This window comes from Oncorhynchus mykiss, chromosome 7 (genome assembly GCF_057628025.1).
Source record: "Oncorhynchus mykiss isolate SJ-2025 chromosome 7, ASM5762802v1, whole genome shotgun sequence".
Lineage (NCBI taxonomy): Eukaryota > Metazoa > Chordata > Actinopteri > Salmoniformes > Salmonidae > Oncorhynchus > Oncorhynchus mykiss.
Window position 1 is genome coordinate 47,639,844 of NC_143028.1, and position 25,419 is coordinate 47,665,262.

The 25,419-nt window shown below is 43.3% G+C and overlaps 2 protein-coding genes across 5 annotated transcripts in view; one reads left to right on the forward strand and one right to left on the reverse strand.

Moving 5' to 3' along the window:
* Positions 1 to 1,989, reverse strand: part of LOC149982572 (solute carrier family 2, facilitated glucose transporter member 1-like) — a 321,473-nt gene extending 319,484 nt beyond the window's left edge. The window contains exon 1 of the mRNA XM_090241180.1: positions 1,853 to 1,989. The gene's annotated coding sequence lies outside the window, so the exon portion shown is untranslated. The remainder of the gene's footprint in view (positions 1 to 1,852) is intronic.
* Positions 1 to 25,419, forward strand: part of LOC110527986 (membrane-associated guanylate kinase, WW and PDZ domain-containing protein 3) — a 145,897-nt gene that overhangs the window by 78,845 nt on the left and 41,633 nt on the right. For all 4 annotated transcript variants that reach the window (XM_021609674.3, XM_021609675.3, XM_021609676.3 and 1 more), the window contains exons 2-3: positions 16,285 to 16,401; positions 21,842 to 21,961. In XM_021609674.3, coding sequence (XP_021465349.3) covers positions 16,285 to 16,401; positions 21,842 to 21,961 — 237 coding nt within the window. The remainder of the gene's footprint in view (positions 1 to 16,284; positions 16,402 to 21,841; positions 21,962 to 25,419) is intronic.

Here is a 25,419-nt window from a genome sequence, read left to right on the forward strand (position 1 = left end):
CTATTCTCATTGTTTCTACAGATTGTAAATTGAAAATATTTTTTTTTGCTAAAAGTATTATTGATTGATTGACTATGACTTTTCAGATCACCCAGTAGTGCCATCTGCAGGGTTAGCTCCTGGTAAATATTGTAATTATTCAGCCATTCCTGGACCTGTGACCAAAAACATGCTACATATGGACAGTACCAAAATAAATGATCTAATGATTCTGCCTCTTTGAAACAAAATCTGCAGAGCTGGGAAGGATGTATCCCCCATATAAATAGTATTCCATTGGTTGCAAGAATTTTGTATAATAATTTAAATTGAAAAATTCTATGTTTTGAATCCTGCATTGTTTTGCATATCAGTTCACAAACCATGTTCCATGGATTCGGCACTTCAAAAATCTCTTCCTGACTATTTTGCAATCTACATGGCACAGCTGTCAATTTTTTGGTCCTTAAATGAAACTGGTATACTTTATTAGTTTTACTTAAAAATAAATTGTACTTTTATTGTGCTAGGCAAGTCAGTTAAGAACAAATTCTTAATTACAATGACGGTCTACCGAAAGGCAAAAGGATTAATAATAAAAAATAGTATAAAAATGTATGAAAAAACACATCATGACAAGAGAGACACCACAACACTACATAAAGAGAGACCTAAGACAACAACATAGCATGGCAGCAACACATGAAAACACAGCATGGTAGCAACACAATATGACAACAACATGGCAGCAACACAACATGGCAGCGGCACAACATGGTAGCAGCACAAAACATGGCACACACATTATTGGGCACAAACAACAGCACAAAGGGCAAGAAGGTAGAGACAACAAAGCAGCCACAACTGTCAGTAAGAGTGTCCATGATTGAGTCTTTGAATGAAGAGATGTAGATAAAACAGTCCAATTTGAGTGTTTTTTGCAGCTCGTTCAAATTGTTAGCTGCAGCGAACTGAAAAGAGGAGCGACCCAGGGATGTGCGTGCTTTGGGGACCTTTAACAGAATGTGACTGGCAGAACGGGTGTTGTATGTGGAGGATGAGGGCTGCAGTAGGTATGTCAGATAGGGGGGAATGAGATCTAAGGGTTTTATAAGCGTTTTATAAATAAGCATAAACCAGTGGATCTTGCGCCGGGTATACAGAGATGACCAGTAGTATAGAGTGCAGTGATGTGTCCTATAAGGACCATTGGTCCTATAAGGAGCACTCACTTTCTATGGCTTGTTTTATAAATAGCGATATTTGGGAGATGATTTCCTTTTCAAATAAATGATAGTGAGAGATTGTAATCTGAATAAAGGGAAAAAGGCCTTTCTTGAACATAGGGTGAGACAGGTCTAATGCTTTCATATTTAATCAAATTTCTGCCCTCCGAATTCATATTCATTATATAAATAGGCCCATTTAATTATGTCTGGCTTGCCGTTCCAAATAAAATGGAATACTTTTTTCCCATATCATTTTTAAAAACTGTTCGCTAGGTGTAGGCAAGACCATAAGCAAATAGGGATACTGTAATATGACTAAAGAGTTAACCTTTCTGATCTCCCCATCCCGGATCCGGGTTCGTGAATACAGACTCAAGCTCATTACCATAACGCAACGTTAACTATTCATGAAAATCGCAAATGAAATGAAATAAAATGCTAGCTCTCAAGCTTAGCCTTTTGTAAACAACACTGTCATCTCAGATTTTCAAAATATGCTTCTCAACCATAGGAAAACAATAATTTGTGTAAAAGTAGCTAGCTAGAGTTAGCATTTCGCGTTAGCATTTAGCGTTAGCATTAGCGTTAGCATCCAGCACGCAACATTAACAAAAACATAAAAGCCTTCAAATAAAATCATTTACCTTTGAAGAACTTCTGATGTTTTCAATGAGGATACTCTCAGTTAGATAGCAGATGCTCAGTTTTTCCAAAAAGATTCCTTGTGTATTAGAAATAGCTCCGTTTTATACATCACATTTGGCTACCAAAAAAAATCCATAAATTCAGTCCTCAAAACGCGAACTTTTTTCCAAATTAACTCCATAATATCGACTGAAAACATGGCAAACGTTGTTTAGAATCAATCATCAAGGTGTTTTTCACATATCTCTTCATTGATACATCGTTCTTGGACACATGCTTTCTCCCCTGAATCAAATGGTAAAGTAGAAGCAGCTGGCAATTGCGCACCGAATTCGACGCAGGACACCAGGCGGACACTTGGAAAATGTAGTCTCTTATGGTCAATCTTCCAATGATATGCCTACAAATACGTCACAATGCTGCTAAGACCTTGGGCGAACGACAGAAAGTGTAGGCTCATTCGTTGCGCAATCACAGCCATATAAGGAGAGAATGGAAAACAGAGCTTCAGAAATTCTGCTAATTCCTGGGTGATGCATCATCTTGGTTTCGCCTGTAGAATGAGTTCTGGGGCACTTACAGACAAAATCTTTGCAGATTCTGAAACTTCAGAGTGTTTTCTTTCCAAAACTGTCAAGAATATGCATAGTCGAGTATCTTTTCGTGACAAAATATCGCGCTTAAAACGGGAACGTTTTTTATCCAAAAATGAAATAGCGCCCCTAGAGCTCTAACAGGTTAATCAGGGTGATTTTTCCACAAATAGAAAGGTATTTACCTTTCCATGGAAGCAAGATCTTATCTATTTTTGCTAACTTTCTATAACAGTGTATTGGAATTACATCATTGATTTATTTCAGGATATGAATACTGAGTATATCCACATGACCATCAGACCTTTATTGGTAAACGACATGGTAATGTAAAGGTTGTATTTTTAGTGATCCAATATGTAATATAGTGCAATTATCATAGTTTGGTTGTTATCCAGAGAGGTTAGAAAAGGTATCTAGATCCTCTATGAGGCTGTTGTGGATTTAAAAGAAAACATGAATCATCAGCGTACAATGACATCTTTGTTTTTAAGCCCTGGATTTCTAATCCCTTGATATTATTGTTGGATCCACCAACATTTCGGTGGCCATAATAAATAGATATGCAGATAGTGGACAACCTTGTTTGAGTCCTCTTGACAGTTTAAACTTTCTGAGAAGTAGCCATTATTTACAATTTTACACCTAGGGTTACTATACATAACTTGAACCCATTTTATAAGAGATTCCCCTAAATATAAATGGTCCAGGCATTTATATATAAACTCCAGTCGTACTTTATCAAAAGCATTTTCAAAGTCAGCTATGAATAGCAGGCCTGGTTTCCCAGATGTTTCATAGTGTTCTATTGTTTCCAGTACTTGCCCTATATTATCTCCAATGTTTGATTAGAATAAATCATGTCCAAAAAGGTATTTAATACTTTTGCCCCAAAAAATGTACCTGTTTTTCACTTTGTCATTATGGGGTATTGTGTGTACATTGATGAGGATAAAAAATATATATATTTTAGAATAAGGCTGTAATGTAACAAAATGTGGAAAAAGTGAAGGGGTCTGAATACTTTCCAAATGCACCGTACATTGCCCTTTCCAAACCATGTCTTAATATCTGCGTACGGTCAGTATTTCACTGTTCTTTGGATGTTGTTGGTGATTGTTGTTGGTTTTTGGTGATTTCACTAACAGCTTTCCCTGGCACAGCATATAACACATCTAGGCTTGGAACATCCACCTCCTACATACTGTAGTCCCCTCAGGCCCTGCATTCACAGCAACACTGCTTGCCGTCTCTCTGGCACCCCGCCAGACTAAATTATTTGCTGATGGAGCTGTTCTCCTGGCCGCATATTGATTGGGAGATGTAATGCTCTCCCACCAATTCCATATACCTGTCCAATGCCCTTAGACGTGTCTATGTTTAGTAGTCCTCTAACCTACAGTAATGCCAGTGAAGTCTACACAGAGAGTGTGAATTAGACTGTGGGAAAGGAAGCCACTGAGGTGAAAAATGAGTTTGTGTGACAGAGTCCTCAGACGGCTCATTTCCTTGATGGGGGGGAGACAGCGAAGCATGCTGCCCACTGAGATGAGAGTAGGGCTGATTACTGTAGCCTACGCATGCTACCGTATATGGTGAAGAAACTGCTTTGGCCCTGTGCATTTACAGATAGTGGTCATGAGGAAGGCGAGGAGGTAGAGGAAGAAAAACAATGCTGACTTTGATGAGTAGCTGTCCAATGATGTTGCTTTTTAAGCTGTTTGAGGGAGGGAGGGAGGGAGGGAGGGAGGGAGAGGTGGCTGGAGGGAGATCGGGTGCAACATGGGAAGCCAATGTTTTGGCGACATTGCCGTTGAGCTCTCCTGATCCCTGCTCCCATGGCGGGCGGCGGTCCTGGGATCCCATCCATTATGCATGGCTGAGCTTTATTGCATTATGTTTTTAGGCTAACACACTTAGCAGGCGTGTAGCATGCAGTACACACTCCAGCCCACTCCACAAAGCCAGTGAATAATTCAGTGGAAGGCAGGAAAGGCATTAGGCTGGGGATGGAGGCCTTTAATCAAAGACTCCAGCACCCAGCCCAGCCCAGCCCAGCCAGCCCAACACACCCCTATTGCCAGTGTCAGACCCCTATTGGCAGTGTCACACTTCTGCCTACCTTGACCCTTGTAGGATGGCCCAAATTAAGGTGACTAGTATTGATTCTGAGACGTGTAGTATTTTCAGATGTTAGTGTACGCTTTTTATATTAATTCAAATTTCCTACTCTTTTTCAAAGATTTCTCACAAAAACAGTCTGTGAAATGTCAACGGAGCACTGAGTGTATGCCAAGCTTTTTATTTTCACAGCCTTTTACATTTCATTCAGCTCGTGTGATGCTAATTTCGCTTTTTGCGACCCGTGGAAACAACTTTGAAGACGACGACAAAATTTAAAATCCTCAAAAGTTGTTACGAGAAGCCTGCACCTTAGTTTGAGTTTATTTGTATTTTTCAGGGACAGTGCACATTAATCAATGTTTCAGTAAAAGTGCCGTTTTAGCCAGCCGGCTAATTTTCATCCACAGTCCCTGGGAAGGTTATTAAAAACAATTACAATAATAATAATATAAGCAATGAGCAGTGAGCACATGCAGAGCAACATAGAAGAACGCTTGTCTGCCGAAACGTTGGATATTTCTAAGGGCACAGGGCGAGACCCAGATGCAGACACGGGAGGCAGATGTTTCGTGTCTCTGATATTTATTAGTATCCAAGGGGCAGGCAAGAGAATGGTCGAGGACAAGCAAAAAGATCATAACAAGGTCAGAGTCCAGGAGGTACAGAGTGACAGGCAGGCTCGAGGTCAGGGCAGGCAGTATAGTCAGGCAGACAGGTTCAGAGTCAGGGCAGGCAAGGGTCAAAACTGGGAGGACTTAGCAAAAGCGAGATAAGGAAAAGCAGGCATGCGGGGAAAAACACACTGGTTGACTTGACAAGACAAACTGGCACAGAGAGACAGGAAACACAGGGATAAATACACCGGTGAAAATAAGCAACACCTGGAGGTGGAGACAATCACAAGGACAGGTGAAACAGATCAGGGCGTGACAATATTAGGTTATTCAATTATTGCACCTGAGCTCCTCTTTTTCTTTTCAGCGTAGAACAACCAACACGTAGCACGCAGACAGAGCAATAGCACAGAAAGCAACAAAACTAAATCCAGAAAAGCAACCTCTATGTCAACAGAGCCTGTGCTTATTATCGGATGTATTAGGTTACAAAATCCACCATTTTGGATATTATGTTTATGGAGTGTTAGAGAGCCCACTGAACAATTTGGAACATGAATAGTCATATTTGTCTTGGTAAAATATATCATCACCAAAGTGTGTTTTCACCCACTATGGGCAACACAAAGTCTCTAATCCAGATACACATATGCTTTATCCTGTATTTGATTAATTTTGTGTGACTCATTTATTCAAGCCTGTCACCAATGTGAATGTTTTGTAAACATTACACAGTGATTTTTATCTCTTTTATCTCCTCTTATCTCCTCTCCTCTTGTCTCTTCTCCTATCATATAGTTAGTGCCATGACAGAACAGCCCTCCTTTTCCTTATACTCTCCTCCGACCACTTCCCCACCCAGCACCCATAACATCTCTACCTCCCTTCCACTGCATTCCCTTTCTATCTCCCTCTCTGCATCCATCCCTCTTCTCTTTTTACAGCCAGGCTCCCTCGGGTGCTAATCCTGTGTGAAATGTTTCAGGAAAAGAGGATTATGTTGTGGAGCTGCATGGTTTTGGGGAAAGTTCACTCACACTTGATTAAATTAATCATTGTCCTCCAAAACCCCTCCTGGTCAGTCCTTTGGATATTTGTTCAGATAAATACCAGTTCCTAATAGGCTAATACAGCTTTAATTGATTCTGCTTATTGAAGGGATTTTATTGTATGTATGCTCCCCGTGCACACCAGGGGAATACCAAGCTACTTAGAGTGACAGTGTTGTCTACAACTGATTTGTAGTTGTAATAATAAAAGCTGTTGCATGTGTTTTGCATGTGTTTGAGGTTCTGGGACACTGACTGACTGACTGCTGTGTTCCATACTCTCATCAGTATTGATCTATGGATGTGTCGAACTGTCTTTCACAGGCTGCTTAGCACGGTGAGGTGTCAGGTAGGGGAGGAGGATGGACGGACTGGGTGTGCTGTAGTGGATGCATTGTGTGGAGAGTGGGGGGTTTATGGGGCTTGAAGAGTAGCCCGTGAAGAGCGGACATGCCAGCTTTGCAGATTGGATACTTAACCTTGAGATGATAAAGATAAACATTGTCCCTCCTCCTTCTCATCCTCCTGCTCTTTCCCTTTCTCTGTCTCTGTCTCTCCTCTCTCACCCTCCTCATCTCTTGCTCTCTCTCTCCCTCCTCTCTCTCTCTCTCTTTCTCTCGCTCTCTTCTCTCCCTCCTCTCTCTCTCTCTCTTCTCTCCATCCTCCTCTCCCATCTCCCTCTCTCTGTGTCATGGCGGAGCATATGGCTGCAGAGACTGTATTAAATAGTTAATTTAATTACAGCTGGTGGTTCTTCTGGGGGCCAAGCATAGCCTGACAACTCACAATAAATGTTCTGCTGCTCTGTCGTTCGCTACATACTTTAGTCTGAGACTGCCATCATTGAAGTCGTTTGTGGTTATGAGGGGCACGAGGGGCAAAGTAATCAGCGATTTGATCATCTCTTACCAACCAGAGTATCAACGCCAATGACGAATTATCAAACCGCCGCTTTGCCCACGTGTGTTCTGGCTCTGGCCTAACCCAATCGGTGAAGGGTCTGGGAAGTACTCAAATCCAGACTCATTTGGCGTAGCATTTGGCCGGAGAAAGGAGTCTGGGTAGCCAGGCAAGGCCAAGCAGCCAGCAGTGTACGCATTATAATTACTATGGCGGACCAATTACTCCTTAGCAACAATTGGTACACCACATGAGTATTAGGATTATGGCTGCCAACACTCCTAGTGTCATCCACTGTGTATGATATTATAAGGTTGTATGCCCTTGTAGTGAGGGAGTGACGAGAGAGAGACATGTCCTCTGCATCATGCAGAAGACAGAGGATCCTAAGAGGGATATGTGTACAGAGTCGCTGCAGTGCAGATTTAGCATTTTGACAAATGGCCGACTCTCCATCTCATCTCTCACGTCTCCATGGATTCGTCACGTTACATCATGAACTTCTTGCTCAGCAGACATTCTGACTGAGATGCCTTTCAAGTCAGACTGCTCTAAGAATACCAGAGCAGAGGTCTATTACATAATGTGTCTACAGAAAGAGCTTGTGTCATGTCCCCTCAATGGCCCGCACCTGAATATGTCTCCATGCATCTATGCATCCATCATTGATTTCCCCTTTGAATAGAAAATGCATTGGGGCCACAGAGAATTTGCAGGCTCTATTAATTTGGCCATGTGAAAAGGGGAGACAGAGTGTATATTTGTATCTGTGTGTGTGTGTGTCTATCCATGTGTGAGAGAGAAAGAGGGTATGCATGCGTGTTGTGCATGTGTGTGCATGTGCGCGTGCGTATCTGTGTGTGCCATAGCCCATGTGGAAAGATTTTTAGGCAGGAGGGACTTTTCCATCCCCTGTCTCCCTGGTTACATCTCTCTTTCTCTGTCTCTTTTCCCATTATCATACAACACATCCACTCTTTACTCAGCACCTTTACAGATGTCATGGCAAACACCTGGCCTTCTATTTGAGCCCATAGAGAAAGATATTTGAGCCCATAGGAAAATATATTTGAGCCCATAGAGAAAGATATTTGAGCCCATAGAGAAAGATATTTGAGCCCATAGAGAAAGTGGGCTGGGCTGCAGGCAAACCCACGTCCCCGGACTTCAGAGCACGTGATTGATTTTCTTCAGCTACTCATTGCAAACATGACATATCTCTATTATCACGTGTTGAGTATCAGTTGAGTGCCCCTGAGTCTAACCGAGTGCGGACATGATTACCGCCTTACATTGTACTACGCCTCAATGTTAAGGGGCTGCCTGGAGAATCTGCAGGTCTTCGGTACATCTCTGAGCTAGGTGGTGTTGGAGAGAAGTGGCTTAGCGGAGCATTTCTCTCATAAAGGGATATCCCAAGTCATGTACCACTGACTTTTTCTGTCTGCCTGCCTGCCAAGCCACACAACCTGTAGGGCAGCCATTTTGGGATTGAGCACTGCACTAATTTGCTGTGCTGTAGTTAGTGAATCAAGTGCAGCTACGATACAGTTCAATTTTGACTCTATTTACATGTCAAGGTGCTTTGCTTGGCCTGACTGTGTGAGTGCCTGTGGTTCACAGAGCTCGTTATCCTGCTCCTGCCGAGCTAAGATGTCTGCAGCAGTGGTGGCTGACCCAGCCAATTAGAGATGAGCACACTCTGTTTCTGGTCCAAGTGTTTCCCTATGGGCTTAGCTAACCAGCTTAGTTACTCACAATAAGGCCTTATGATGGGGATGAGCAGGTAAGAGCCAGGCTGCCACACACATCCCTGGGCTAATCTTCTGCTGTCTTCTTAACCTGGCACACAATGCCAGCCTTGGAGGGAATGAGCCAGCAACTGGAGGGGTGCTGGCAACAATATCTCAGGTGCAACCTACCACCGATGTTCCCTTGAGCAAGGAACTTAACCCCCTAAACTGCTCATTGGGCGCTGCACTGTGGCTGCCCTCTGCTCCAGCCTCTCCAACCTAATGTGTGTGTGTGTGTGTGTGTGCGTGTGTGTGTGTGTGTGTGTGTGTGTGTGTGTGTGTGTGTGTGTGTGTGTGTGTGTGTGTGTGTGTGTGTGTGTGTGTGTGTGTGTGTGTGTGTGTGTATATCGCGGGGTTGGATAACAGCAGAAGACAACTTTCCATCTCATGCGGACTAATAAAGTATATGTTATTCAATCGTTCTGCTTCCCTACAGTAACCCCCCACACACAATGCTGAATCCTTCCCCAGCACAGCAGGGTAGGTCGGCTCATATGCCTAATGAATTTTGAAGGATACATTAAAGTCTTGTAAAGTCCTAAACTACTTGATTCACCTAGATTATAATTGTAAAACATATTTTTGATTAATCTCAGGTAATAGGATTTAGAGAGGGATTAAGATGAGAAGAGCATTAGGAGTGTCCACAGCCAGAGAGGAGACATTTTAGGAATGGCCTCATCTGAGGCTTTGGATGACTCAGATTTAATTTCTCACCTCAGTGTTACATCCAAACAAACAAGCAAAGTCTGAAGGAGCGCTGCACCAAGCAACACAACATTATGTTGTGAAGAGACTGTGTGTGTAGGGGTGGGGGTTGAGCTCTCACCACAATCCCTCACTCTCCTGAAGATGTCCGCTGTACACATGCCCTCGGGACGCTTTTTGCTCACTCAACAATTAAATGCATTGGGGGACGATGGACTGCCATTTTAGAATGCTCGCAAACAATTGCCTTCTCCTGCAACAAGACATAGAAGAGAGAGGAGCAGTGGCCTGTGGTCAAAGAGAGTAGCAGAGTACATTTTTGGTTGCTGTACAGATTATTTTCTCTTGTTTGTCTCATCTAAATGATGAGAAGCACGCAGCCATATTCATTTAGAAATGAGCTCTTTCAGTCCAAACCTAAAGATAGATCAGTAGACCTGGAAGGGACGTGTTTAGGAACGATCAACACACTGACGCTCACAATGGAAAAGCATAAGTGAGTGAGTGACGCACATACTCCTTCACTCCTTGTGAAATCTCCAAAGGCTGCCTGCCACAAAAGAGTGACTGGAGCAGATATGGTCATCACAACAACGGCTAACCCTATTTCAGGCTTATCGGGCGCACTGCAGCTACAACGATAATTGGAGTTTCCTCTGTCAGTCAGTCAGCCAGTCTGTCAGTCAGTCAGTTAGTCAGTCAGTCAGTTAGTCAGTCAGTCAGTTAGTCAGTCAGTCATGCCTAAGAGAGGCTCCAGGATCTGTCTACTCTGATTGCTGTCTTTAGTTCCCCCTTCACAATGGAGCTCGGCTAACGAGCAGGTTGTAGTCAGGCTCATATCTTAGGCCATTGAAGATGATGACGGTGATATAATACCACATTTCCCTCATCATTAACGAGCGGATGACAGCACTAGAGCTGCGGAATGAATCCAGCCAGCCAGCAGGAGATGGTACTGATTGATTGACTCAACCACATTATTCTTATTATTATCCTAGGTTGTTTTGGTCAATCTGTGCCAAAGCTAATGAGATAAGAGATGCATTTGAAATGATTTCAAATAAAGACCTTTTAGTGTTTTGATTAAGGCTGACTGCGGAATGAACAGCGCTGTAAATGCTCTCTAATTCCATCATTTTCTCTTCATGCAGCTGCCTGCTAGGTTGCTAACATCCTGATGTGAGTGTTAGGTCATGTTCTCTCTGTTGTGATATGTTTATGTGTTGTGGTTGGAAGCTGAAAGGGGCATGTTGGAGGGGGAGCGACTCTGTCACTGTCTGAAGACGTGTCTCCTGAGGTCAGGGAAAGTGCCAGGGTTTGTGCATCACTGTGGTTCTCTCTCCCCATGTTTCTCACAGCATCTATGCTGGTATGCTTTCCTTTGTTTCTTTTCTCTTTTTTTCCCTTTTTAGTTACTGAGCACATGACAGTGCTCTTGCGACACACAAACATGACTTCACTTTTACCGAGACATGAGTTGACAACAGGCCTGGGATTAGGAGCCCCTCCCCGTACCATACTGAACAACACAGTCTACTTAAGTCACACTTGTTTTTGGATAGAACTATAAAACAGATCTGTCTCTCGCCAGCAGAGTACTGCGGTAGTATGTGTGTGTGTGCGCGCCTGTTTGTCTGTGTGTGAGGAGAGATAGGCCAGTTTTGTTATCAGTATGTTACACTGTAGTGGATTGGGTGGATAAATGTGCTCCATTCATGTGTGAGTGTAATCATACTGAATCCTTTTGTTGATCTGAGCCAGATGCTAAGCAAGGCTCCTCACTGGGATGGGGTCGGTGTGTGTTTTACTCTCCAGCTGTATCTGGCTCCACTGACCCACGAATGACATAACAGAAGGATGGACTGCCTACAGCAGAGAGACACAGAGATGGAGAATGAACAGAGGCAGAATGAGTGAGAGAAAGAAGGAGAGCAAACTAGAACAGATGTTGGAGTTGTAGGGATATAAGTGAGAGATAAGGAGGGAGATAAGTGAGAGATAAGGAGAGAGAGAGAGAGAGAGAGAGAGAGAGAGAGAGCGACACCATGAGTCAGCATCCTGAGGGTAACCCTCTCCTCCCTCTCGCCCCTTCACAGATACTGGGATCCTCTGTTCTTTTCTCTCCTCATGTTATCATGGTTGTGGAGCCGCTAAGCCTGTCACTCTTCTGCTGACTGCTGCTAATCATGAAGCTGAGAGGAGCAAGGTTGTCCCTCCTCTGCAACTCTCCTGGGCTCTGTGGCACAGCAGGGAGGAGGGATGGGCGTAGCTTATGGTTGGTTAACTTTAATATGGATGCAGCTGTGACCGTGTGAGCCCACTGGCCCTTGACAGCTTTTAAATCAGCAGGCTCTGCAGATACTGCTATAGGTTGAGGCTCTGGCCTATCCTAGGGTCTTGCACTCTGTTAGATAATGTTGCTGCTGCTGTAGCCTACACCCTGTGCTGATGATAAAAGTGCAGATAATTAATTTACAGGACTGGGGATGTGTGAAGTCCATAGCCTTTCCTACTCCTACACAGGCTCAATTCAGACACCATTTACTATCTGAGTTGCAGCTTGACCCGCATCACACTTACAGTACCACTGTCTGAGAGAGAGAGACACCAGGAGCCCAAGGTGCCCTGAGCCAATTTCTCCAGAAAAAATAGACATCCAGAGCTGTGAGGTTAGAAGCAGTGGATGGATGACACCTTGGGGGCAGCCTGACACCTCAGTGGAGTGATGGTGGGTGCAGAGGTCATTCAGGTGAATGTGTCCCAGCAGGCCTGGGGAGACAGAGGCCCCAGGCGTTTGACTGAGCACAGGGGATCTGAAGCACTGACACCAACAGCCCGCCATTAATTACATGATGGAGTGCTGTGCTTGTGATTGGGCCTCACCGTGGCATGGAGCTAGCATCTGCCTCACAGGGATGAGCACCACAGTGTTAGAGCCTGTTTCACAACACACACTGCTAGGTTAGTAAATGCCTTGATTCCAGAAAAGTCCTCAGCCATATGGAGGAAAGGAATGTGTGTGTGTGTATCCTCTGCATTACACATAGGGTTGCAATATTCCGATTGCTTTCCCAAAATTCCCAAGTTTTTCAGAAATCCAGGTTAGAAAATTCCCTGTATTGGGAGGGAATCAGCAGGACAACTGGAATTCTTCATTCAGGATTGCTGGAACACTTGGGAATTTTGGGAAAGTTAGCGGAATTTTGCAACCCTAATTACACACATTTGGGACTATGCCACATTTTAATCTATTGAATAGTAAAAGATTTTCACAGATTCCTCCGGAACATTCATCACGCACACTTGTCCCCTGTTCCCACTGATTACTACTTGTATAAGTGTGCCCTTTGGTTTCCGTTGTCTGTTGATTATTGTTACTATGTCCGTTGGTGCGTGTGAGTACCTGTGCTGTGTGTTTTAGCTTTTGTGCCATTGTGGATTGCACAGATGATTACGGGTCTCGTCCCGTGCGATAATCATTGTGCGCTTGTGTTATTTATTTGAGGTAATCCTCGCTCTTTTGTTTAGGTTGCAACACTGTGTTTTGTATTGTGTTTGTTTGGTTTTTGTCCCCGTGCCCTAACACGGCATGCCGAAATTTGGGCTTAATAATAAAAACTATTCCGCATTCCTGCGCCTGTCTCCCGATCCTCCATGCCAACGTACAAAGATGCATACATCTAGGAGAAGGCTTTTTGCCAAATGGAGAAGATTCCTTGCTCACGTGACATACTGCATGTAATGGTATATGGCGGTCGGAGACTAAACCTCCGGACACCCTGCCTTGTCAGGGGAATCTTCATTATGTAGCATTTAGATAACAGAATAAATTACCTCCCTTGAGAATTCCACATGCGCTCGAAAGATGTGGAACCATCAGCTACATACTGTAGGTGTGTCTTGAAAACAGACCAATTAGGGGACTCTGATATCTGTTACTCTTTTACCCAGTGGCAGATTCCTGAGCCCTTCTCTCAGGATGCTTTTGGATGTGTGCGTGCGTGTGTGTTTGCATGTGTATTTGTGTGCGCGCTTGTGTGTGTGCTTCCATGAGTTTGTGGACACTTGTGTGTGCCTCAACAGTGAGGTGTTAGTTAAAGTGTGGAGACTCTGAGTCAACCACCCTCAGTGCTCCTCCTCTCCACTGGTATCTGCCCTGAGATGCTACAGGCTCTACAGAGGATTACTGTATTGCTGATGCTAAAAAAAAGCAGAAAATAAATCTTAAAGAATTCCTGGCGTTACCCTTCCATTTGTGAGTCACTCACTCAACTCCAACCATTATGAGGATGAAAGCCTTGTGTAATTAACAGGGATACAAATTGAGAGGGTGACTTAAAAGCTGATAATCAAAGGAACCTATCTTTTTAGGAATCATACCCCAATTGATACACCTCAAAATTATTCTGATTCCTTCAGTTACTTCCAATAGTGTGTATGGTAATGGTAACATTCACTGTAGGTAGATGTTAATGGGGATAATGGAAGATACAGATATAGTTGACTGAGAAAGTAGTGGGAAGATGAAACACCACATTGGAGGAAATGTATAGGTACTGTGGCAGTACAGAGAGATGCAGAGAAGGAGGGGGTAGAGAAAAGTACAGAGAGAGAGAGAGAGAGAGAGAGAGAGAGAGAGATAGAAGACCAGGGAATGTGAGGTGAAGTTCAATTATTTTCATTTGTCCTGGCTGGCTGCACTCACTCCAAATACACCAGCATACAGGGCTGACGGGTACTATGGAGGCCATTGAGTCCCCACCTCCGAGTATACAATGACTCTGTTATCTGTGAAGAGGAGGAATGAGGTTCATCTCTGATGTGACAACCTCACTAACACCATCTGACAGGACCGAGCAGGCCACAAAGACTGCATTGTATAGCCACGGGGTTGGTGTGTGCGTTTTTGTTTGTTTGTGTGTGGTGTGCGTGCATGCCTGCATTTGTGTGTGTATCCGTGCGTGCATGGATTTGTGTGTGTATGCGTGCATGCGTGTGCATGCAAACAGCAGGAGCCTCTCAATAAAATAACAAAGTAACACATTAATTACAGAGTAAGTTGAATCATTCTCAGTCATATTCTAAGTACCGTAAATTATTTGACATTTTGCTGAAGGGAGATTGCATTGCAAGTCTAGATTGTGGCCTGGTATCAACTTTACCCTTCAAAGTATTTCATGTTATCATTGCCTTGGTCTTCAGAGAGATGTGACATATAGTGTATGGGATGTATTTTAGACTGTTTATATGGCCTGTTTCTTTGGCATTTCTCTGAGGGAAGACTTGCATGGACTACAACCAAATTCTGGGACAGTTTGGGCTGGGGCTGGCAGATTGTGCCTCTGTTCCCCTGTGTCTGTCTGTGTGTCTGTGAGCCTGGACCAGCTGTGATTTGTCCCTCTTTAGAGCTAAAGAGTGGACACGCACAACTTTTATCCTGAAAAGCTGCCCCCATAGGGATAGTAATTCCTAAAACATGCCACATGGCATGCAAAAGAAGGGTTGATTTATGGTAACATCAATCTTTAGGGGCAAAATATAGGTCAAACGGAGTATGATGAGGATATTCCTAACAAGTAATCACTCGTTTTTATGTTATCACTGGTTATGTTTATGTTTATGTTTATGTTGTCACTGGATTTACTGTAGATGGTGTTTGTCATGACTTGTTCTGTTATAACAGTTAGTTAGGTAGCCAAACATTACATGACCCATTCCACTACAAGCGTTTTTCTAAGAACACAAATAAATATTTAGCAACAATTTGTAATTTTGGGATGTGTTCATTTTGACCATTGTTTGATGAACAAGGAGATAAGGTTGTAGATTATGCAGAAATTGTCCCATAGCTCATCTTTATTCTATTACTCTACCAATTCTACATCTCCATTGCTATCACCAGCTAATTGCTATCACCAGCTTTGTCTACTGTAGAGGGCTGTTTCTTTCTGAAAGGATGTATTAGTATTCATAGCCATGCATACAGAGTTGTGTTGAGTGGAGTTTTGTCTGCCCGGCAGAGAGGAGAGAGAGGGAACATGATGATTACTGAAGCTCAGCGCCAGTCGAGCCATTTCAAAGCCACTTCTCCCTCCACTGCCAGCCTGGAGACGAGGCTCACATCCAAGACACTGAAGATCTGGTCTCTTTTCTCTCTCTCTCCTCTCTTTATTCTCTCTCTCTCCTCTCTTTTTTCTCCCTCTCCTCGTCATCTTCTCCAACACCCAGCAAACTGTCCTCTGCTTTTACAGGATGACTCTCAAGTTCCTGTCTCCTTTCAAGCGCTATATGAACTTCCTCTGTTTTTACAAAGACGTTAAGGGGTTGGTTAGAAGAAGTGCTATCTCCTGAGGTTTTCGAGACCTACCACTTCCTTTGGAAAAGGTGTTGTGTTGGCCTATGCTTGGTTGTCATTGAAGCTGTGAGTGTCTAACAATTGTATGCATATTATATGAAACCTTGTTGTCAGTTGTATTGTGTAGATGAGGTGCATTCACTGGAGTGACTGATGGAATGGGAAAGCATATTGTTTGTCCTCTAACCTCTTGTTTGACCTCTAACCCTTTGTTTGTTTTCTAACCTCTTGAAACTGAACCTCTTGTACATTTGTCGTGTAATAACACTTTGTGTCTCTGTCTCTGTCTGCTCAGGGAAGGTTCTGAACACGGACCTGCGCCACTACCTCAGCCTGCAGTTCCAGAAGGGCTCGTTGGACCACAAGCTGCAGCAGGTCATCCGGGACAACCTCTACCTGCGCACCATCCCCTGTAAGTCTCCTCAACCTCTGCCCTGAAATGGCACCCTATGCGGGCCCGGGTGAAATGTAGTACACTATAGATGACAGACGCACCCATCAGTGTCTCTCTCACACACTTGAAAATCGCCATGACAACACAAGCCCAGACGTTGCTCCAAATTGCAGTCTGTGATTACGGTCTTTTATGCGAAAGCTTCTACTTTGAGTGGTTGAAGATATAAATCAATCTGCAAATTAGATTAAATCTGAATGAGCCGTCAGTTAAGAGTAGACGTCAGTTAAGAGCCGTCAGTTAAGAGTAGACGTTGAGGTGCTATCCTCTTCTCAATGGTCATAATAGCTGTGTTCTTAAAGTAGGAAAGGATGTTAGGTTCTATTAGAAGGGACGATGAACATGCATGAAGAACAGAGACCTTATCTCCAAATGATTACATTATTATGTAATTACCACACACATTAAGTGACAAAATTAAGAGCATAATATTTACCATTACATTTTTCCAAAGGAGAGTCTCTAATAAGAACAGTAACATGTTTGAGCCACACACAGTCCCACTGTTCCTCAGGCTATGGCAGACAGTTCTGCATGGCACTGTCACAAACGCAGGCAGAAGTGGGAAATATTTCCGGGAAGTAGGCAGCTTACCTCTCATGTATATTTACGTTTTCGGTGAGGAGGAATATTTCTCCCACTATCACTCCCTTCTCTCAACCAAATCAAATCAAATCAAATTGTATTTGTCACATGCGCTGAATACAACAGATATAGATAGACCTTACCGTGAAATGCTTACTTACAAGCCCTTAACCAACAATGCATGTCACATTCTGATCTTAGTTCTTTTGTTATGTATTTGTTTTAGTATGGTCAGGGCGTGAGTTGGGTGGGTTGTCTATGTTCCTTTTTCTATGTGGTGTTTTTGTGTTTGGCCTGGTATGGTTCTCAATCAGAGGCAGGTGTCGTTAGTTGTCTGATTGAGAATCATACTTAGGTAGCCTTTTCCCACCTGTGTGGTGTGGGTGATTATTTTCTGTTCAGTGTTTTCTCAGCACCATACAGGACTGTTTGTTTGTTGTTTTATTTGTTTTGTTCAGTGTTCAATTACTTTATTAAAAAAATATGAACACTTACCACGCTGCGTATTCCGCCTCACCTTTTTCCACCGCCTCACCTTCCTCCGACCGCCTCACCTTCTTCCACCGACGAGCGTTACAATGAAGTTTTAAGAGAATATTTTCGAAATAAACTAAAGTGTAAAAAAAAAGTAACACAATAAAATAACAATAATGTGTCTATATACAGGGGGTACCAGTACCGAGTCAATGTGCGGGGGTACAGGTTAGTCGAGGTAATTTGTACATGGGGGGTCCTCCTCTGACACCGGCCAGTATATAGGTCCTGGATGGCTGGAAGCTTGGCCCCAGTGATGTACTGGGCTGTATGCACAACCCTCTGTAGTGCCTTACGGTTGGATGCCGAGCAGTTGCCATACCAGGCAGTGATGCAACCGGTCAGGATGCTCTTGATGGTGCAGCTGTAGAAATGTTTGAGGATCTGGGGACCCATGCCAAGTCTTTTCAGTCTCCTGCAAAGGAAAAGGCGTTGTCGGGTCCTCTTCACAACTTTCTTGGTGTGTTTGGACCATTATAGTTCGTTGGTGATGTGGACACCAAGGAACTTGAAACTCTCAATACACCAGGTTTTTAGAAATGTTAGAAAATGTATTCAAAGTAAAAAACTGAACTACCTTGTTTACATAAATATTCAGACCCTTCGCTATGCGACTGGAAATTAAGCTCAGGTGTATCCTGTTTCCATTGATCATCCTTGAGACGTTCCTACAACTTGATTGTAGTCTACCTGTGGTAAATCCAATTGATTGGAAATTATTTGGAAAGGCACACACCTGTATATATTAGGTCCCACAGTAAACAGTGCATGCCATAGCAAAAACCAAGGCATGAGGTTGAAGGAATTGTCGGTAGATCACAGAGACAGGTTTGTGTTGAGGCACAGATCTGGGGAAGGGAACCAAAAAGGTTTCTGCAGCATTGAAGGTCCCCAAGAACACAGTGGCCTTCATCATTCTTAAATGGAAGAAGTTTGACCTAGAACCCATTGGTCACTCTAACAGAGCTCCAGAGTTCCTCTGTGGAGACCGGAGAACCTTCCAGAAGGACAACCATCTCTGCAGCACTCCACCAATCAGGACTTTATGGTAGAGTGGCCAGACAGAAGCCACTCCTCAGTAAAAGGCACATGGCAGCCTGCTTGGAGTTTGCCAAACGGCACCTATGGACTCTCAGACCATGAGAAACAAGATTCTCTGGTCTGATGAAACCAAGATTGAACTCTTTGGCCTGAATGCCAAGCGTCTCGTCTGGAGGAAACTTGGCATTTTCCTTACGTTGAAGCATGGTGGTGGCAGCATCATGCTGTGGGGATGTTTTTCAGCGGGGCGGACTGGGATACTAGTCAGGATCGAGGGAAAGATGAACGGAGCAAAGTACAGAGAGATCCTTGATGAAAACCTGCTCCAGAGCATTCAGGACCTTCAGACTGAGGCGAAGATTCACCTTCCAACAGGAGAAAGACCCTAAGCCAAGACAATGCAGGGGTGGTTTCAGAACAAGTCTCTGAATGTCCTTGAGTAGCCTAGCCAGAGCCCGGACTTGAAAACAATCGAACATCTCTGAAGAGATCTGAAAATAGCTGTGCAGCAACACTCCCCATCCAACCTGACAGAGCTTGAGAGGATCTGCAGAGAAGAATGGGAGAAACTCCCAAAATACAGGTGTGCCAAGCTTGTAGCATCATACCCAAGACGACTCGAGGCTGTAATCGCTGCCAAAGGCCCTTGAACAAAGTACTCAGTGAATGGTCTGAATACTTATGTAAATGTGATATTTCAGTTGTTATTTTTTAATAAATGTGCAATTTAGAATTTCCAATTCTAAAAACTTGTTTTTGCTTTGTCATTATGGGTTATTGTGTGTAGATTGATAAGGAAAAAAACAACTGCATCCATTTTAGAATAAGTTTGTAACGTAACAAAATGTGGAAAAAGTCAAGGGGTCTGAATACTTTCCAAATGCACTGTAAATACTGTATGATGTGTTAGCAATGCATTACTCTGAATCAAAAGTATTTTGTTTATAGCTAATATCACTGAATCAATTTTAAATCAATACACTGAAAATGATCAAAGTCACATATTTAAAAAAAAAAACTGGATTTGTCTGTCCTTTTCTTGTGTGTATCACACAGTTCCTGTAAGGCCATGCTGTCCTTGTGCTTTTGAGAGCTTTCTAGCACTTTGGGTTGATAATGCTCCATTACAAAAACCAAACATCACCCACTCCCCTTGGCGTGACCAGGGCACAGCAGCATTATGGTCTGTGAGTGGGCCACGAAAGATGGTACAATCAAGAAGGAGAGAGAGAGAGAGAGAGAGAGAGTGAGGGAGAGAGTGCTCGCAGGTCCTTGCTGTGTGCCTTGATAATCCCTGAGTCTCCTTCATTGGGTCTCAGACTGCCTCCATGTCCTCTAGATGGTTACACAGGCGCAGCACTCGCTGCTGAATCTGGCTCTCCTGATTGAACTCTTGGTAACATAAAACCATTGAGTTTAGTTTTTTGCGTGAATATAGTTCAGTGCCACACTAAAGTAGGCTTGACATTGTACTCTGATGTCACGTTCTGACCTTAGTTCTTTTGTTATGTCTTTGTTTTAGTATGGTCAGGGCGTGAGTGGGGTGGGTTGTCTATGTTCCTTTTTCTACGATTTAGGATTTCTGTGTTTGGCTTGGTATGGTTCTCAATCAGAGGCAGCTGTCAATCGTTGTCCCTGATTGAGAACCATACTTAGGTAGCCTGGTTTCACTTTTGAGTTGTGGGTGATTGTTTCCTGTGTCTGTACCATACTGTTTCGATTTTCGTTTGTTCTTTCACGTTGTTATATTGTATTTTGTAGTGTTCAGTTTTACATATTAAAATGGACACTTACCACGCTGCAAATTGGTCCGATATCTCTTTTTCCTCGTCAGAAGAAGAGGACAAGCGTTACATCTGAGGACTTTGTAAGAGACATACCATGGCCTTGAATTACACGATCATCCTGAATTCTGGCTTTAACATAATACAGATCTTTAATAAAACATTTTTGACAATCCTACACACTTATACATTTTTTAGCTATAACCCATTTTCTAGCATTAAAGAAAGCTAATGCTTGCAGTCAGGCATTACTGAGACATCAGAAGTTCAGAGTGTCTCATCTTCAAAGTAAGTGCTATGGCCACAAAAAGACTGATGCTCCTCATTTTTGCAATGCTTTCTTCCCTATTTGACAGCGAATCCCAGTGGCATTTTCAAGTGCCAACATGAAACAATGCAAAAAAATGCCATGTTATTTTTCTGTCCCTCTTTTTCTGAGTGAAACCGCCTCTGATGTCTCTGTTGTGGCGTGTGTCTTTGTCTGTGGCTGTGGCATCCATGCAAGCCAGGTCTTTAAAAAGTAGGACCGCAGTATTTGAAAGGGAGAGATTATGAAAGACTTGTTGGGGTGCCAATTTGGGTCCAAGGTAGACAAATGTTCATGCATTCTCATTGTCGCTCTCACACATACATACAAACACACACACAGAGGCATGCACACACAGACACGTGCACAAACACACATGCACACACACGCACACACAAACAAACACAAACACACACACACATTGCCAAGAGTTCCACTGCTGAGGGAAAAGTGATTGCTTCCGATGAACGTGTCCATGTGAATGACTATGCATAATGGCAGGAAATGACTGTTCTCTGTGATAAAGCGTTTATACATCTTCCTACTTCTCTTGTCTGCTAAATGAACTGCATTTCATTTTCATCAGGGACATTTATTATCTGGGGAATTTGTTTGAAAATTCTGCTCCCACAGCTCATTTGAAAGTAACCGTAAATTAACTATTGACTGTGTCAGGATTATTTTTTTCAGTGTGCTAAAATACTTTCTGCTTTCAAGTAGATACATAGCACCCTCAAAGCAAAGCATAGTTCGTCCTCTTTGTCTTTCCCTCAACAGGTTGACAATGGAATAATTACAGGAGCAGTAATATTGATGTGACATCTGGATGATGCTGCAGGCAAGATAGAGGCTTGGCAGGTAGTGGTGCCCTCAGTAATTGGGCCATGGGGGACATTTTCTGGGACCAAAGCTTTCATGGGGAGACAGAAACAGACATCCTGTTAATGAGAGAATGCTGTGAACTCCCTGATGCTCATATCACACAAGCACCATGTCCTTTTCTTTTGGTTACATCATCTGTGATACCGGTGGCCCTCACTCCATGTTTCCTAAATCAAATCAAATGTTCTACCATTTGTATCAGTGTTCATGGGCTCATTCTGTCTTAGGCTGTCGTTGCATTCTCATATGTTTGTGTGATTGACAGGCACCACACGGCTGCCAAGAGAAGGGGAGGTGCCGGGGGTGGACTACAACTTCATCAGCGTGGGAGACTTCCGTATCCTGGAGGAGAGTGGCCTTCTGCTGGAGAGTGGAACCTACGATGGTGAGCACTCACTAAGGAAGCGTTCAATAATGAATTGATTAATAAGCTTAGTAGTCAATTGCATTGACCAAGGCTAAATTGATTGGTCAGGGGAACATGATTAAGAGGCTTGTTAGAACTGAAACCTTTGATCACAAGGATACTCAAGAGCCCTTGTGCTGCTCTATCCATTAAGAGCTCTTTTAATCTGTAGCGCAGCAATGTGCTGGCCCACCTGATCACCACTCTCAGTAGATCTTTCAAACTGCTGAACCTACTACTGCAGAGGAGGAGCTATTTACTCATGTGATGATGGCCCTCTCTACCTATTTTATTTATTTAACTAGGCAAGTCAGTTAAGAACAAATTCTTATTTACAATGACGGCCTAGGACCAGTGGATTAACTGCCTTGTTCAGGGGGCAGAATGACAGATTTTTTACCTTGTCAGCTCGGGGATTCAATCTAGCAACCTTTCGGTTACTGGCCCAACACTCTAACCACTAGGCTGCCTGCCACCCCTATGAGGGGAGGCTGTGTTCATTGCATGCTTCCAAAAACTACTGGCAGCTACTGGATATCTTAAAGTGGGTTTCCATCATTGGGGTATCCTCTCAGACAGAAGAGGAGTCCTCTTCTTTACGAGGGAAAATCTGCTTCATTTTTGCCTCAATGGTGACACACTGAACTTGGCTCATGTGTGACCTCCTGTACTGTAAGTAGCCATAGCAAATGCTGTTATAGCCCGGGGATGATAGTTCATATTGTCACTGAGAGGAGAATAGAAATATGTTTTATCTGTAGGGTTGTTGACACAAGGAAGGCTGTTTCTGGGTTTTCCTGATACTCTATGTAGTCCATTACAGTTGAACGAGTTCTTATCAGTTGTTTTACTTTAGTTATACTACAATGGCACATTAAGTACTTACCCTGTATTATGGGGTTGAATAGTCTCAGAGTATTTATGTCGTGAAGGGATTGGAGCCGGGGATTTTTTTTCACATTGTTTGATGATTATGGCAATAACATGATAATCTCCTCTCTTTAAGCTCAGTCTTTCATACACCAAATCCCAGCTGTCTGCTGTGGAATCAGAATGGAATGGACTCAGTCTTTGAATGTCAGAGGCGCACCTCTGGTCTAGTGGTTGGCCCATGTCACTTATCCTTCTCTGCAGTGTCTCTCCTATTGCCTCCCGTTTATATTCCCTGTGATGGAGAGTTTAAAGATTAAGTCAAATCCTCATCTGGAGTAAGAGTCTTACCAAGCAGCAGCACCGCTTCTATGAAGGGGTTTGGCACTGGCAGGTCCTGGCTGTTGACAGTCTTCTGAGCCCTCTGATGTGATGCTCCCTGAGGTTCCCCTTCCTGTCAGTCAACTCACAGCTGACAGACGCAGGTCAACACTGACACCTCCTCACACACACTTTGAGCAAATCGCAGCCCTGTTGGTTTGGGGGAAATACAGAATTGAGATCACATACGGTAAGAAAGGAGCTGCAAGATTCAGGAGCTGCCAAGTCAAGGGACAGCCATCCGCGACTGTGAGCTTCCCTTCATCTCTCAGCTGCAGCCAGACCTGTGGGTTTTTCTGCACCTTTACAGGCAGCCAGATAACACACGACACAGAATGGCGTTTAGCTGGGCTGTAGTAAAGCACACATTCTGAATGATTTCATTAGTCTAGAGAGAGAGAAGAGGACCAGGGATAGATTTATAGGACTTCAGCCAAGCGCCCAGAGTCAGCTTTTCAACGGCAAGCTCTCAAATCTGTACACTAGCAGTGTTTGGCTGGGTGAATATATGTGTATTGACTTTCCAAGGCTCTAGGCTGCTCTTTGCTGTCCATTGAAGACCCTGATAGTGGTAGGTCCTCGACAGAAACATGTTTGGCTGCTGGGCATTTCCATCTAAAAGACCCATGAGCACCAACATGTGAAGTTCATAGGAGCATGTCAAATTAGGTGTCAAATGTACATTTTTGTAATTTAGCAGACACTCTTATCCAGAGCAACTTTCAATAAGTAGTAAGTGCATACATTTTTGTACTGGTCCCCAGTGGGAATTGAACCCACAACCCTAGCATTGCAAGCACCATGCTCCACCAACTGAGCCCCACAGGAAAGCTAAGAGTCTATGTTTTGGGGAAATTAAGGCATAGATTTAAAAAAAAAAAAAATTAATTCCATCTTAAAAATTAGGCATAAGTAAAGGCTTTGATTACTGGATAAACAGATGCAAAAGGGGACTTAGAAAACATCTACCATAAAAAGTCTTAAATGGTATCAGAAATACGTCCAAACACAATAATGTTGATGGCAAGACAACTGGCAATGAATATCAACACTTATATTTAGTTTTAGAGAAATATTGCCTTGTGCATTGTAATTCTGTTAACAAAGACCCACATATCCTCATGAGGAGGGAGGATGATGAAATCTTACAGAAGTAACAGACCTACCAATTGGTTATAGTGATTTTACTGATATCAATTTTGTTTAGGAATTTTTAAGTAATCACTGCAAATTAATTGGCTTCAATGGGAAATGATAGTAGCCACAAACCACAGTTGGGTCGCCTGCTACTGTCCTGCCTCCCACTGGCATACTGTTATGTTCAGCTGGTTACTGTTTTCTTTCACTTTCTGTTATCTGGTGGTCAAACCAAGAATGTTAACAACCGTCTGAGTCTGGACAACCTCTCCCTCTTTCTCACTCTGCCTCTCGTTCTCACTCTCCAGTTAATGTCACCTCTCCCAGCTCTTACTGACACCTACCCATGAGCCCCCTCTCCTTCCATTTACTTTGAACAGCATCATCCCCCACTGAGCACCGACCGACACCGGACATCCATGGACATTAAAAAGTAGTTGAAATTTGGTCAGTCCACCCTGGCCTTAGTGTTAACGTCCACAGACAGACCAGACTGGACCAAATCTGAACCTATCATAGACATATGTTTCACAAGTTTGGATAGCACAGTACTGTACAGTGAGTAGAGCACATTAGAGTACAGTACAATACACTACTGTACTGAACTGTAATTTACTGTACTTAACTTCACTGTACTGAACTGTACTCTAGCCTACTCTACGCTGCTGTGCTGTAGTGTACTGCCCTGTACTGCTTTGGTTACTGTAGCTCAATAACCAAAATAGATTTTTCAAACTCAAGGTGCCATGTCATAGCTGATACCCAATTCTTTCTGCAGACATCTTTCAATCTTAATTGGGAACTGCCCTACTGGCACGGAGCTGTGGTCTCCCTGCACTATGAGTAAACTCAGTACAGCTGTGGAGGTCATTTGATAGTGGAATGGGATTTTTTATATTTATATGTGCTTGAACTGTATCCTCTTTTGCCATAAAGAGTATACTGAGTGAGTGTGTGAAAAATGAACATGACCCAGTTCTGCTGGAGTAGCCTGCTGTATTCGAGCCCTCTAGTTTATATTATCTCCTAATTTTTAGTGTCCATACATT